This window comes from Ambystoma mexicanum, chromosome 12 (genome assembly GCF_040938575.1).
Source record: "Ambystoma mexicanum isolate Mex_15411 chromosome 12, UKY_AmexF1_1, whole genome shotgun sequence".
Taxonomy (NCBI): Eukaryota; Metazoa; Chordata; class Amphibia; order Caudata; family Ambystomatidae; genus Ambystoma; species Ambystoma mexicanum.
The window spans coordinates 585,218,701-585,233,927 of record NC_090936.1 but is presented as its reverse complement, the minus strand read 5'-3'; the positions used below and the strand labels follow the sequence as shown (position 1 = coordinate 585,233,927).

Here is a 15,227-nt window from a genome sequence, read left to right as displayed (position 1 = left end):
TTAGCTGCTTTTTCCAGCTGAGGGAGTGCTCCTGGGCTGGCAGAACTGTCAAAGGGAAACACCATTTCCCTTTGACAGTTCAGTTTAGTTCCCCAGCCGCACATGCTCACTGAGCCATGCAAGTGCTGGGGCGTTTTGCTTCACCAGCATTACATAGCTCATTGGAAATGCTGGCTGGGGCACTGCTTGTTTGCATGTGCGAGGGGGAGCAACAACAAAGGCATTTAAAAAATACCTAAATGCCGTTGTTGCCCAATCCCCCTACCAAAATCAGCTATTCTTCTGAGGCGCTGTGGAGCCCAGGGGACAGGGATGTTCATGTTGATTGCGTTAGGCCCAGGGGACAGGAATGGTATCTTTCTACTGTACATCTATGATAGATGTCCAGTAAAAAATGTCATGCCTGCTCCCTGGTCCCCCAAGCACTAATTGAAAACAGTTTGGCTATTTACCCATTTTTTTTAAGAATGCTCTACAATGCACCATTTTAACCAACCCATTATTTTAAAAAAAGAATTCACGGGGGGCAAATCTCCCAAACCCCCTTGATTGGTTCGGGTTCCCTCACTGTGCTCGGTCGCTATGGCATTTTTGGGGGAAATAATTATGCCCCTCCACTTAAAAAAAATTCACCAGCCGCCACTGGGCCACGGACTGTGTTGGGAACGGGATGGCGGAGCCCAGGATTGTGGTGGGAGCAGAATGGGTGGGGAGAGCCCAGGGACTATACTGGGAGTAGGGTGCGGTGATGGCATGCAAAACATACTGTCCATTTGGCATTTCTGGGGAGGCACAGCCTGCCCAAATTTTGCTCTGGGTGGGGGTGCGGGCGGTGTGGTGGGAAGGGAAGGTGTGGGCCAGGCCAAAAAATGTTCAAAGACCACTGCTCTAGACCAACCTTTTGATGGCAATTTACAGACCATTTGAAACATATCTACTTTGCAAAATTACACAAGTACAACCTTCCATCCGGTACAAATGGGTGGTTATAGAAGTATAAAGTGATAAATGAATGTTCCAACCACAGCAGACAATTTGGCATCGAAATCCACTCTGCTGCCTAAGATGAATATCCACTACTGCCAAAGTATATCTGCAAGGGGGACAGACTATAGATAGATACTTCAATTTATAATACTGAAAAAGAAAATCAGAGACCATTGCTCATTTTTCTCTACCAAACCCCCAAAATGCTCTGAAGCTACCAATGGCGGTATGACTTCTTAAACATGCAAATGAATACGTTAAGAAAGAAAAGGACTAGCTCCTCATGTCATCAGAAAAGCAGTGGTCTCTGCAAACAAATTCTATATGGGGTGTAGCATCCTGCAATTTGAGGGTCAAGCATTGCCCCATTAATGCCAGTTTCGTAATGTGGTTAAGTTGCCTTAAAAACTACTTAACCCCTAAAAAACGGGCAAGGTTAGCTCCCCACAAAACCGAAAAAGCCATCCCATCTAAAACACCTGTTTGATCACTGTTAAAGTAAAAAAGCGGAAATGGGAGTTACCAGGTTTTTCAGAAGGCGGAGTTAATAAGTCCCGGATCTGGGTGTCCTTGATGCCAGGTGCCCACCGTAGATCAAGAGTCCTGAGAAGAGGGCAGATGGAAGTGCCAAGAGCAGAGATGGCGTTCCACGAGCAGCCTGCCAGCATTAGGTCTTTCAAGCCTGGAAAAGAGCAAGATGACAGAGCAATATAGTATTTTCTGTACTACACAACCTTTAAGACAGTTTGTCATTTTGGGGGGGGGGGGAGTGGAGGTAGCCAGGAATGAGACGCGGACAGGGGGTACATGATTTTGGCCATAACCCTTTATTGGAACACAAAAGGGGTTGGAAAACGCCTCTCTGATCCTGCTCTAAGAGGTAATTTCCCTACTTACCATAAAACTAAGGGCCTGTCCGATGTCAACATGTCCAAAGCAAACCGCCCTGCGCAGCAAAGTACTATTGTGGCACTCTCATTCTAACAAAATTAACTAAGATGAAAAGTGTAATGTCTTTGGACTGGAGTGTTGTATAAATGTTTAAAAAGGAAATGCTTAACTCCAACACAAAAAGTTCCAGAAGGATATAGTTCTTTGTTCCAGGGCGTTTCCTTTACCCTGGATTTCTCTTTACCCTGTTTGCACTTTCAAGAATATCTTTTACTTAGGTTTCTCTTACTCAACAACACACTTGGAATATAAAATAACTTGGTTGCTAGTCTGCATCTTTGTAGGATAACTGGTGCACTCTCCTTCCAGGTTTTCAATCCTCTTGGGTATATTTTAACTCGACCTTTTGCCAGTCCGGCTGAATCCTTACCAGGACTTCCTAAGCAGATGTATTTTACACACTGTCAAACGTTGACCTTGTTTGGTATGTTTCCTTACCAGGACTTTCTTAAATTAATGCATTTGCAACTGCCTGGTATACTCTCCTGCAAGGGCTTTTCTCATATGTTTTTGTGACATGAATCTGCCGGGTATACTCTCCTACCAGAACATATGTCATAGGTGTACTGCCCAGACTTCTAGTCTCTGATATATACTCTCTTCTCTTGACTCTGCATGTATACTATCCTGCAAGGGCTTAACTTATAAGTATGCGACATGCACTCACAAACTTGACAGTCTTTAAAATTTGCCTTTGCTCTGTCTTTTAAAGTAATATTAGTGGTTTGATCCCTCTCAAACTTCATTTAATTGATTGTCTTGGGAGGATAACTCAGGGGCAACGTGCTCGCCTTGGAAGCAAGATTACAGGAGCACCACAGGTTCGATCCCCGGGTCCGCACTTAGAAACCTCTGGGTATTAAGTGCGTTATAAATAACCTATATTATTTAATGTGATTTGCTTTCGGGAGGAAGGAACAAGTTACTTACCTGTAACTGTTGTTCTCCAGCATGGGTCTGGCATGGATTCACATGCTCATGAATATTCCCCGTCGTCAGGCTGGGAATCCTCGGTAAAGAAAAAACCAGTATCAGTTTCGTTTCTGATCTGTCTTTCGTAGTAATAACCAATCACTGGTCTCTGCGTCATACTGACCACAGCCAATGACTGCCCTCTACCTAAGCACCGCCTCTGGCAGCCATCTTCAGATTTGGAAGCACGTAAAGTGGCAGTATGACCAAGTGAAGAGCCGCAGAGGGGTAGGCGGGAGGGTTCGCATGTGAATCCATGCCAGACCCATGCTGGAGAACAACAGTTACAGGTAAGTAACTTGTTCCTTCTCCAGCATGGGGTCTGGCATGGATTCACATGCTCATGAATAAAGAATACATAGCAGTACACACATGCACAACCACGGGAGGTGGCAAAGGCTCAACATTAAGCATTACATCAAACTCAACATTAAGCATCTTACCTCCTCACCAGGCTCACCTCAGGCGAACAGGTTGCGCAGCACTGCTTGGCCGACCCTGGACTCCTCCCTGGAATCCCGGTCGACGCAGTAGAATTTCGTGAAGGTGTGCGTCGACCTCCACGTAGCAGCCCTGCATATGTCCAGCAGGGGCACACCAGAAAGGAACGCCGTGGTAGCTGCGATCGCTCTGGTGGAATGGGCTCTCGGACGGCCAGGCAGCGGTCGGTTTGCCAACCGATGACAGTACATGATACAGCCGGAGAGCCATCTGGAAATGGAAGCCTTCGAGAGAGCCTTCCCCTGATTGACAGGTCCAAAGTTCACAAAGAGTTGTGACGTCTTCCGAAAACACTTCGTGCGGTCCACGTAGAACTTCAGCGCTCTAGCCACATCCAGCGAGTGCAAAGTCCTCTCAGCCGGCGACGAAGGCGACGGGAAGAACACAGGCAACACCAAGGGTTCGTTGAGATGGAAGTCCGACGGTACCTTGGGCATGAAGGAGGGGTGCGTCCTGAGCACTACCCTCGTGTCGTGGAAAGTCAAGTACGGGGCCTTGCAGGAAAGGGCCTGGATCTCTCCCACTCGTCGTGCGGAGGTGATGGCCACAAGAAAAGCTGTTTTCCACGATAGAAACTTCAACGGGGCCGAGTGCAGAGGCTCGAACGGAGGTCCCATGAGCTTGGTCAGCACCACGTTGAGCTCCCACGCCGGGGCCTTCACCGGCGGGAACGATCTGAACAGTCCCTTCATGAACTCTTTCACCAGACGATGAGACCACAAGGACGTCCGCCCCGTGGTTCTGGCGTATCGGGAGATCGCAGCAAGATGAATCTTGATGGACGCGTGTGCCAGACCAGCTTTGGCCAGCGTCAGCAGGTACGGCAGTACTTGGGGAGCCGTAATCCGTAGAGGGTTAATCTTCTGTGCGTGGCACCAGACAGAGAACCTCTTCCATTTGTGTCCGTAGCATTTAAGAGTCGAGGACGCCCTGGCCTTTGCAAGAACCTCTCTGCAATCGGCCGGTATGTCGTATCCTCCAAACTCTAGCGCTGCAGGAGCCAGGCCTGCAAGTTCAGCGACTTCGGGTCGTGGTGGAGGATGGCGCCTCCTTCCCTGGAGAGTAGATCCGCGTCCGCCGGCAGCTTGATCGGCGGGGATGCTGACAAGTCCAGAAGGTCCGGGAACCATATCTGCCTCGGCCACGCAGGTGCGACGAGGATCATCCTGCACCGTGACCTCTTGAGCTGGTTGACGAGCCGGATTAGCAGAGGCAAGGGAGGGAACGCGTAGAGGAACAGGCCCTCCCAGGGGAACGAGAAAGCATCGCCCATGCTCCTCGTCTGGGGAAACCTTCTGGCGAACCTCCGGCACTTGGTGTTCGTCGCCGTCGCAAACAGGTCGATCTGGGGTGTGCCCCACCGTCGGAAGAGGCGATCCACCAGATCCTGCCGTAGTTCCCACTCGTGGCACGAGCGCAGCTCCCTGCTGAGTGAGTCGGCGATGGTGTTTTTTATCCCTGCCAGATGAAACGGCACCAGAAAAATCCCTTGGGCGACGGCCCAATGCCACAGGTCCTGCGCCTCCTTGGACAGCGCTGGGGACCTGGTTCCGCCCTGTTTCCTGATGTAAAACATGGTGGTGGTGTTGTCGGTGAAGATCCTCACCACCTTGCCCTTCAGGGACGGAAGGAAGGACCTGAGGGCCCAAAACACTGCACGGAGCTCCAGGACGTTGATATGCAGGGACTTCTCCGTCGGGAGCCAGAGTCCCCTCGCGTGCAGATTTTCGGTGTGCGCTCCCCACCCTTCCAGGGAGGCATCCGTGGTCACAGTCTCCTGGTGGGCTGGGGTCTGGAAGTCCATGCCCGCCGTCAGATGCGCGCGGGTGCCCCACCACCGTATCGCTCGTCGGAAACTCTCGTCGAGCTTGATCCTTTCTTCGAAGCTGCCCGTCGTCTGGATCCAGCGCGCATCCAGGAATTCTTGCAACGGGCGCATCCGGAGCCTGCACATGGGAATGAGGTAGATGCAGGAAGACATCATCCCGAGGAGGGACTTGATGGATCTCACTTTGGCCGCGTCGGCCACCAACATCCGTTGCACTTTGCCCAAGATGGTCCTGGTCCTCTCCTCCGACGGGGAGGCCAGACGGGACACTGTGTCGAGCCTCGCTCCCAGAATCAGTGCGACTTGCGCGGGCACCAGGTGGGATTTGGCGTAGTTCACGGAGAATCCCAGGTCCGTGAGGAGTTGGACGGTCCTTGCTGTGTGGACCACGGCGAGCTCCTTCGTCTTGGCGCGGATGAGCCAGTCGTCCAGGTAGGGGTAGACGTGAATCCCCTCGCGGCGCAGCTGCGCCGCCACCGGTGCGAGGCACTTGGTGAATACCCTGGGTGCCGACCGTAGTCCGAAGGGAAGGGCTTTGAACTGGTAATGGCGCCCTTGGACCACGAACCTGCGGAATTTTCGGTGCCCCTTTAGGATTGGAATGTGGAAGTAGGCATCCTCCAAATCCAACGACGATAGGAAGTCTCCTTCCTCCAGTTGACCCAGGACGTGCTGTAGGGTGACCATCCGGAACTTCTGCGCCTTGATGAACTTGTTCAGCCGTCGCAGGTCTAGGATGGGGCGCCATCCTCCCGTCTTCTACTTCACGAGGAAGTATCGCGAGTAGACTCCGGAGCCCCGAAGCCTCTTTGGGACGAGTTCGATGGCGCCCTTCCTGAGCATCGCCTTTACCTCCAGGAGAAGTTGAGGGACGTGAAGTTCTTTCCTGGCCACGGGGGGGGACGCGCGGGCACCTTCTTTGAAACTCGAGCGCGTGGCCCCGGGCCAGGGCGTCCAGCACCCAACGGTCGGTGGAGATGGACTCCCACACGCTGACGAAGCCCGCCAGCCGGCCTCCCACCGGGGTGCTTCGGTGGGGGCCCGACCCCACGGCCGGTTCAATCCTGCTTGGACGCGGCCTTGCCGCCTTGACCTCCTTGGCGACGACGGCGGGGTCCGCTAGACTTGCCTCGTCCTCTGTAGGCCTCTTGCGACGACGAGCGGGCCGCTTGACGGCAGGAAGAGAAACCGCCGCCGGAACCTTTGGAGGCGCCCTTGCCTCCGCCGCTCCGAAAGGGCGTCCGTCGTTGCTGCAGGACTCCAAGGGCCCGGGCCGTCTCAGTATCCGCCTTGATGGCCTGGAGGGAATCGTCCACCGTCTTCCCAAACAGGTTGTTCCCGTCGAAGGGCATGTCCAGGACTCTGGTCTGGACGTCCTGCCGAAAGTCCGTAGCTTTGAGCCATCCACGACGTCGAAGGCAAACGCCGTTGCCCAGCTGGCGGAACCCCGCGTCGGCGATGTCCGTCGCCACGGTGATGGCGTGGTCCGAAGCCACCTCACCTTCCTGGAGGATCTCAAGGGCCTCCGCCCTCTTGTCGTCCGGCAGAAAATCCAGCAGGGGAGCCATCTTGTACCAGAGCTCCCTGTCGTAGCGGGCCACGATAGCCAAGGCGTTGGCCGCTTTAATCGTCGTCGCTGCCGACGAGATGACTCTACGTCCCATAGTATCCAATTTCTTTCCCTCGCCGTCCGGCGGGGAAGTCGATGTGGAGGCCGCACCCTCCCCCCGCTTTCTTCCTGGCTGCCGCGGAGACGACGGAGTCCGGGGTAGGCTGCGCCCGGAGGCATAGGGGGGCCGTGTCTGGGACCCGGTACTTCTTCTCGTACCGGTCTCTTCTAGCTGGCGTCGTGGAAGGGTTCTTGAGGAGGGAAAGGCCCTCATCCCAAATGTCGTCCAACAGAGGCACTGCGAGGACCGTCTTCCTCTTGGCCTCGCGCCGCTGATAAAGGAAGCCTTCATTTTTCTTCTCCTCAGGGCAGAGTTGGAAAAACTCGGAAGCCCTGGAGATCATGGAGTGGAAAGATCCGATCTCGTCGGGCGGAGAAGCCCTGGTGGGAGGCGACGACGGAAAATCATCGTCGTATGCCTCGTCGTCCGTACCCGTCGCTGCCGTGTCAGTCCCCGTATCATCCCCTCGGGTGGATGGGGAGGAGGGCTGGACGGGGCGCGACGGTTGAAAAGGAGGTGGAGGATGGATCCTTCTTTTCTTGGTAGGGGGAACACCAGAAGGTCCCGGTTCTGGATCCCCCGACGGGAGAGGTTCCTCCGTCGGTAACGGTAGCCTCGTCCTTATCTCAGTGCATAAGGACTGTATGGCCAACAAAATGGCCGCCGAGTTGTCTCGCGGAGTTGGCAGAGGGGAATCCGACGGGCGAGCAGGGGCCCCGTCGGTATCCTCGACGATGTCGTCGTCGTCACCTGCGTCGGGGCCCATTCCGACGGGCTGGTCTTGTTCCACGCCTAGGCCGTGGCTTAAGACCTCGATCAGCTCCTCTTCTGAGGTTGAGGCCGAATCTACGACGACGCGCTGCCCCCCCTTCTTCCCCACAGAGGGTTTCACGGGGGTCCTATCGATGGGCACAAAAGAAGACTCCCTCCGAGGAGGCAGGGAGATTCTGGGCCCTGAGGTCGCCACCACTGGTGCAGCCTCCACAGGCTGGGCCAGGGCCGCCGCGACCGTTTCGATAGAGGGCTTGGTCGGATGGATCAAGGCCTTCACCACCTTAGGTGCGCTCACCGCCTTATCCTTGAGGGAGGGGGCACTGCCACGCTCCTCCTCTGCCTTAGAGCTCGACCGGGGCCTCTCCAGGAGCTTCGCCGGGTGCTCGGCCTTCCTCTTACCCGACCCAGAGCGTTGGCTCGTGGTTGATGGCGCCGGGGAGGGTGCGCCCTGCCTGGCGCCCGTAGAGCCCGACCGTTCGGCGCTCCCGGTGCCAGCGGACTCGCGGTGCTTGGCCTTATGTTGGGCCCCCGTCGCCGGGGCGCCCTCAAAGGTCTTAGAAGACCGCTCGGATTTCTTCTTCTTCTTCTCGCCAGACGGGCTCTTACCCTCCAGCCAGTTGGCGAGACGTTGATGACGGTCCTTCATGGTCCGTTCCGACATGTTGCCGCAAAACGCACAGTCCTTTTCCACGTGCGTTTTGTCCTCATGAAGGCAGTAAAGGCAGAAAGAGTGTTCGTCCTCCTTAAAGACGTTCTGCAGCTGGCATCCAGGGCAGACCCTGAACAGCTTTCCGGGCGTCGAGCTTCCCTTCTCCTGGGCCATCTCCGAGACCGGGCCTGAGAAGCTTCTGGAGTCCTCCGAAGTGTAGCTCGACGAAATCTTCACCCTTGAGGGGCACAGACGAATCCGACACAGGTCCCCGTTGATCGGATGTAGGATCGGTGGAGCTTGAGGCTCTTTTGACCGAAGAATCGAAGTTTTTTGTGAAAAGCGCGAAAAAATAGCACTAACGCTCGAGAGCAATAGCACGAGGATCCCAACACATGAACGTGCGGTAAAAATCTGAAGATGGCTGCCAGAGGCGGTGCTTAGGTAGAGGGCAGTCATTGGCTGTGGTCAGTATGACGCAGAGACCAGTGATTGGTTATTACTACGAAAGACAGATCAGAAACGAAACTGATACTGGTTTTTTCTTTACCGAGGATTCCCAGCCTGACGACGGGGAATATTCATGAGCATGTGAATCCATGCCAGACCCCATGCTGGAGAATGACAATACGCCCCAGGGTTCCAGCTTCCCTTGGGTGGACTCACCGGCTCTTGGTGACGTTTATAGTCTTTCCCACGGCAAACCTGCAGCTCTCAGGTGCTCTTTCTGGCTGCCTCTGCCTTGCAGCTTCTGTGCCTCTCGTGCTCTTCCGGTCGGTGTCTCTCTGGGAACGGGCGGTGAGGAGGTTGCCTTTCGGCACCTGCGAACGCTCTGAAGCTTCCCATCTGCTTCTGGCATCCTCTTTCCTTACAGCCCGCTCCCCTCGGTTTGCTCAAGGGACCTAGCCCCTGACCTGCAGTCCCTCGGTCAACACTGACTAGAGTTCTCCAGCCAGCATCTCCCTACAAGGGAAACCCTCGCCCTGGTTTCCCGCTCAGTGAGGGAGTCTTCAGTTTCCTTTGAGCTGTGGCACTCTGTTGATGCCCAGTGTTAGGAAAGATTTCTCTTCACAGCAAATTTCCATCCATTTCTATGGACCCCCAAACATTTTGCTTTGATTTTTTATTCTGACCTGCTCTTTTTGTAGTTCAATGAAGTCTACAGCTTCACTACACTGGCTTTTTCTCATCTGTCATAGGGGACACTAACATGTCCTTCAGGCTGTCAGTACGGGGAAACATTGTTTCCCCTAGTCTTGTTACTTTGTTACTACTTTTGGTAACTTTTTATCATTGTACAATGCATTTTACAATGATGTACAATGGGGTACACGTTTTGTTTTGCCTTAGACTAACACTGAAGAGGATTGTTGGTTACTCTAGGTGTGCTAAAGGGACAAGCTGGTGGCAGCAGTTTTTTCCTAGTTTTTGGTGTAATTTACTTTAGCCGTACCATGTTTGGATACCAACTGTGGCTAGTGTTAAACATGGCTGTGCCACATGTTTTCCGTTTGTCCTTTGGCCATCTTGTCTTTCACCCTTCTTCCTGGCCTGAGAGGCCAGGAAAATCCTTATATGGACTTCCAGTGCCTGGGAAATCAGAGGCTTTTCACAGGCTACTGCAGGGCCATCTGTGTGTTTGCTGGTAGGAAGTGGGTTGGGAGCGTCTGGTCCCAATCCACAAAATGGTTTTGAGTGGTATTGATGAGTTGTGCCACCAGTGGGCCTGGTTGGGCGCCAGAGGGGGTCGGGGGGGAGTGGTGCTGTTTGGGACAGATCGGTCCTTGACTAGTGGGAGTTTTAGCCCTTACCTGGCTTTTGGGATAAGATGATGACATCAGCACTCATTCTGGAGAGAACCTGGAAGGAGCCAAGTATCCTTGTCCAGCTGCAAAGCTTGTGGGGAGACAGTGGACCCGGTGGAAGAATGCCTGGCGACCATCTTCTGCTGCTGTCCTGGAAGAGCCCCGACTTGTAGGTGATCTTCACCAGTCCTGCGAAGGAGCTGCAACCCTTGGGAGTGGAAGGAACATCAATTATCGACGTCAGCTCAGAGTCCTACGAAGAGCCTTCAGAAGTGCCCCTGGACCACAGAGTGGCTGACCAGCTCAGAGTCTGGGCTACAGTGTTGAGAATCGGAAGTTGGGGGATCCTCTGGATGAGATATAAGACTCACCTCTGAAATGTTGCGGTCCTAGCATTAAGGGGACCAGAGATAGGAGGCTAAGTCTGACCGCGGTAAGGGAATTCTCTTGCGTCGCTGTGCATCGGTGGCAGTTGTCTGAAACTGCATTCCTGCGTCCAGTCCAGTGCTAAGAGACGCTGTATCGAGTTCTGCTGCATTCTCCAACCTCAAGACCTTGCACCAGCATTTGTCACCAACCAGATAAGTGCTTGAACCTGCAGTCCCTGGGCATCAAGGGCTGAAGCAGACGGCGGAAAAAGCAAACCCAGGCCCGCTACAGCAGACCTGCCAAGTCCTACCAAGAATCGGAGTACAGGGGCGCGTTGTAAGACCTGCATTACTTACCGTAATAGCATTTCTGATGATTGTATCTGCCTAGATTCACATGCTGTGCATATGGTCCGACATCCAGTGGTAACCGCAGAGTATTGCATCTTGTCTTTCGGGGGACCGAAAGGGGATGTCGGCATAGGCGTGTCTGAAACACTATCCCTATCGTGACGTGTGTAGTACCCAAAATCCCTCACGCGCCGAGGTCCCTCCGATTGTATTTTTTCTCCCATGAGGGAGCGCAAGGCTATAGTGAGCGAGTACATGAAGAGAGAAAGTAGTAAGAAGTCTATGTTCCTTCCACCCCGAGCGGGGAGGCAGGGAGGGCGCATGTGAATCTAAGCAGATACAATCATCAGAAATACTTTTACAGTAAGTAATGCATGTCTTCTGATGCTCGTTAATCTGCTTAGAATCACATGCTGTGCATAGACTAGCGAGCAGTGCCCGGAGTTGGAGGTGGGTTGTGAGAAGGAACAGTAGAAAAAAGATGTCTTAGTACTGCTTGTCCCACCTGACAATCAGACCTAGAATGAGTAACTAGGCAATAGTGTTTTGTAAAGGTGTGTACAGAACTCCAGGTTGCCGCTTTGCAAATGGACTCTAGGGGAACATTTGCAATGAATTCTATGGATGCCCCAGTGCCTCGAGTAGAATGTGCTATAGGCTTGAAGGGCAGTTCTCTCTTAGCAAGAGTGTGTGCGCTCTAGGCTTGAAGGGCAGTTCTCTCTTAGCAAGAGTGTAACAGTGTGATGCATTTGACAATCCACCTTGAGATAGCCGATTTAGAGACAGGATCCCCTTCGCTACCAGCTGCCACTGAAACAAAGAACAGTTTAGTCTTCCTTAGTGGTTTAGTTCTTTCCAGGTAAAACATAACTGCCCTGTGCACGCCTAATGTGTGAAGGCTTCTTTCGGCCATGTTAGTAGGGTTCTGGAAGAAAGTGAGTAGTTCCATAGATTGGTTCACATGGAACTTCGAGATGAATTTAGCCATAGACTAGCGAGCAGTACCCGGAGTTGGCGGTGGGTTATGAGAAGGAACAGTAGAGAAAAGATGTCTTAATACTGCCTGTCCCACCTGGGAATCAGATCTTGAGTGTGCATCTAGACAGTAGTGTTTTGTAAAGGTGTGCACAGAACTCCAGGTAGCCGCTTTGCAGATGGACTCAAGGGGAACATTTGCAATGAATGCTATGGATGCCCCAGTGCCTCGTGTGGAATGTGCTCTTGGCTTGAAGGGTAGTTCTCTCTTAGCAAGAGTGTAACAGAGAGTGATGCATTGTACAATCCATCTAGATATAGTGGACTTAGAGACTGCATCTCCTTCTCTTCCTGCTGCCACCGAGACAAAGAACTGATTAGTCTTTCTCAGTGATCTGGTTCTTTCCATGTAGAACATGACAGCTCTGCGTACATCTAGTGTATGCAGACTTTTTTCTCCCAAGTTGGAAGGGTTTTGAAAGAACATTGGTAGTTCTATAGATTGGTTTACATGTAATTTAGAGATGAATTTTGGTGCAAACTTGGGTGTGTGCGAAGAACCACCTTATCCTTGTGAACTGATACGAAGGGGTCTAATACAGAAAGAGCCTGTAGTTCACTTACTCTCCTAATGGAGGCGATAGCCATTAGGAAAGCAGTCTTAAGAGTGAGGTATTTAAGAGTTGCCTTGTGCATGGGTTCGAAAGGAGAGCCCATGAGTCTAGAGAGTACCACGTTTAAGTCCCATCCGGGAGCTGGGCTAGCTCTTGGGGGGTGTATTCTCTTTACCCCTTCCATGAAGGCCTTTATAACTGGTATCTTCCACCACGACACTTTAAGTTGGGAAGTGGTGTATGCAGAAAGTGCCGCTAGGTGGACTTTAATGGAATTAAACACTAGACTTGAATCCAGTAAATGGGTCAAGTACAGAATAATGTTAGTGGCAGAGCAGTCAACCGGGTTGATGTTCTTACTTCTACACCAGATGACAAATCTTTTCCACTTGCTAGAATAGCAGTGGCGAGTATTAGGTTTTCTGGCTTCCCTGAGGATGTCCATACATCTCTGAGGGAGATGTAAATGTCCAAATTCTATGATCTCAGGAGCCAGGCTGCTAAGTTCATGGTCTGAGGGCATGGATGCAGTGTCCTGCCCTTGTCTTGTGGCAGCATGTTGTACGGGCAAGGAAGTTTGATTGGGGGAGATAGGGACATCTCCATCAAGTGAGCGAACCATGGCTGCCGGGCCCACATTGGGGCCACTAGTATCATGGTCACCTGCTCTTGGTGCATCTTGTGCACCACCTTGTTGAGGAGGGGAGTCGGGGGAAAGGCGTAAACAAATTTCCCTGACCATTGAATCAACAGACCGTTCCCCTTGGACTGGTTCTGGGGGTACCTGGAGGCGTAACTTTGGCATTGTGAGTTCTCCAGGGTTGCGAACAGGTCTATTTCCGGGAAACCCCATTGCGTGAAGACGTTTAAGACGATGTCTTCTTGCAATTGCCATTCGTACTCTTTGGGTAGGGGGAAGTCTCTGCTGAGTTTGTCTGCTAGCAGATTGAGTTCCCCTGGTACATGTTGTGATAGTAGGAACATGTTGTGTTTGAGAGCCCACTTCCATATATTCTGGGACAGCTTGGACAGTCCTGGAGAGTGAGTGCCCCCTTGCTTGTTGAGATAGTACATGGCTGTAGTGCTGTCTGTGAGGACCATCACTGTCTTTCCTTGTAAGTGTACCTGAAAGGCTTTCAGTGCTTTGAACACTGCTAATAGTTCCAGCAGGTTTATATGTTTGGAAGCTAAGCTCGGAGTCCACACTCCGTGAGCAGTCTGATGGGATAGGTGAGCCCCCCATCCTGTAAGGGATGCGTCTGTGGTTAGAGTGGCTTACACTGCGGGTGTGGCAAAAGTTTTCCCTAATAACAGGTTTTCCTTTGTCCACCACCGTAGCGAGAGAACCAAGGCCTGCGAGACCACCACTAGGTCGTCCCATTGTCCGCTGGCCTGACACCACTGGCTGTAGAGCCACTCTTGCATTGGGCGCATGCGCAGGCGCGCGTGAGTTACCAAATAAATACATGACGCCATCATCCCTAGCAAACGCATTGCTTTGCGTACCGTCACCTCTACCTCTCGACCTGCCACATAATGGGGGATCTGAAACAGCATGTTTTGGACCCTCTCGTTGGAGGGGAAGACGAGGCCGTCCTTTGTTCGAATTTGAGCCCCTAGGAATTGTTTGATTTGGCTGGGGTCTAAGCTGGACTTCTTTTCGTTGATGGAGAAGCCCAGTCGGGACAAAAGGTCTACGGTCTTTTGGGTATTGGAGAAGCATGTTTCGTAAGAATCCCCTGTTATGAGCCAGTCGTCGAGGTACGGGTAAACCGGGATGGATAATCTGCGCAGGTGGGCCGCTGCCACTGCCAGTACTTTCGTAAATACCCTTGGTGCAGATGCTATCCCGAAGGGTAGTACTCTGAACTGGTAGTGTTTGTTCCCTATCTTGAACCTGAGGTATTTTCTGTGCGCTGGCAACATTATAATATGAAAGTATGCATCTTTCATGTCTAGTGTTGTCATGTAATCCCCCTGTGATAACAGTGGGATTACATCCTGCAAGGTTACCATACGAAACTTTTGGGGTTTGACAAAATTGTTCGCTGGACGCAGATCTAATACAGGGCGCATGGTTAAATCCTTTTGGGTACAAGGAAGTACACTGAATAAATACCTTCTGTTACCTGCGATAGGGGGACAGCCTCTATAGCTTCTTTTTTCAGTAGCTCTTCTACTTCTTGAAGAAGAATAGTGAGGTGTTCCGGTGTCATGCGCCGGTTCCGTGGGGGTCTGTATTTTGGGGAACCGTTGAATTCGATGCAGTATCCGTGGGCTATGGTGGATAATACCCAGCGGTCTGACGTTATTCCCTCCCATGCTGAAAGGAACGATGTTAGCCGGCCCCCGACCGGTGATGCATGGGAGGGGACCCGAATCTTTGGGTCATTTGTTGGTATTGGGCGTGGGGCCTTTTGGACTGGAGCCGCGCCCTCTTCCTTTGCCACGACATTGGCCTCTTTGACTGAACTGGGTGCTTTGGTTAAGAGGGCCAGTTGGTAGCAGAGTAAAATTGTTGTTGGCTTTGCTGCTGGCGTTGGCCACGAAAGGAGCGTCTATTGCCATAGCTGCGTCTGTTAGGTGGCCTAGAAATTTGGTCAAGAGTTTTGATGGTATCAAACTCCTTCTTCGCATGTTCTAGGGCCTCATCAACTGCTTTCCCAAACAGATGTGTTTGCTCTATGGGCTTATTTATTAGGGAAGCCTGGGTTTCTGGCTTAAATCCCGAATTGCGCAGCCAGACATGGCGTTTGAGAAGTATTCCCTGAACCAGGGAACG

At 52.2% G+C, this 15,227-nt stretch overlaps 1 protein-coding gene across 6 annotated transcripts in view; it reads right to left on the bottom strand.

Moving 5' to 3' along the window:
- KDM2A (lysine demethylase 2A) overlaps positions 1–15,227 on the bottom strand; it is a 1,348,567-nt gene that overhangs the window by 72,396 nt on the left and 1,260,944 nt on the right. For all 6 annotated transcript variants that reach the window (XM_069628943.1, XM_069628942.1, XM_069628941.1 and 3 more), the window contains one exon: positions 1,511–1,669. In XM_069628943.1, coding sequence (XP_069485044.1) covers positions 1,511–1,669 — 159 coding nt within the window. The remainder of the gene's footprint in view (positions 1–1,510; positions 1,670–15,227) is intronic.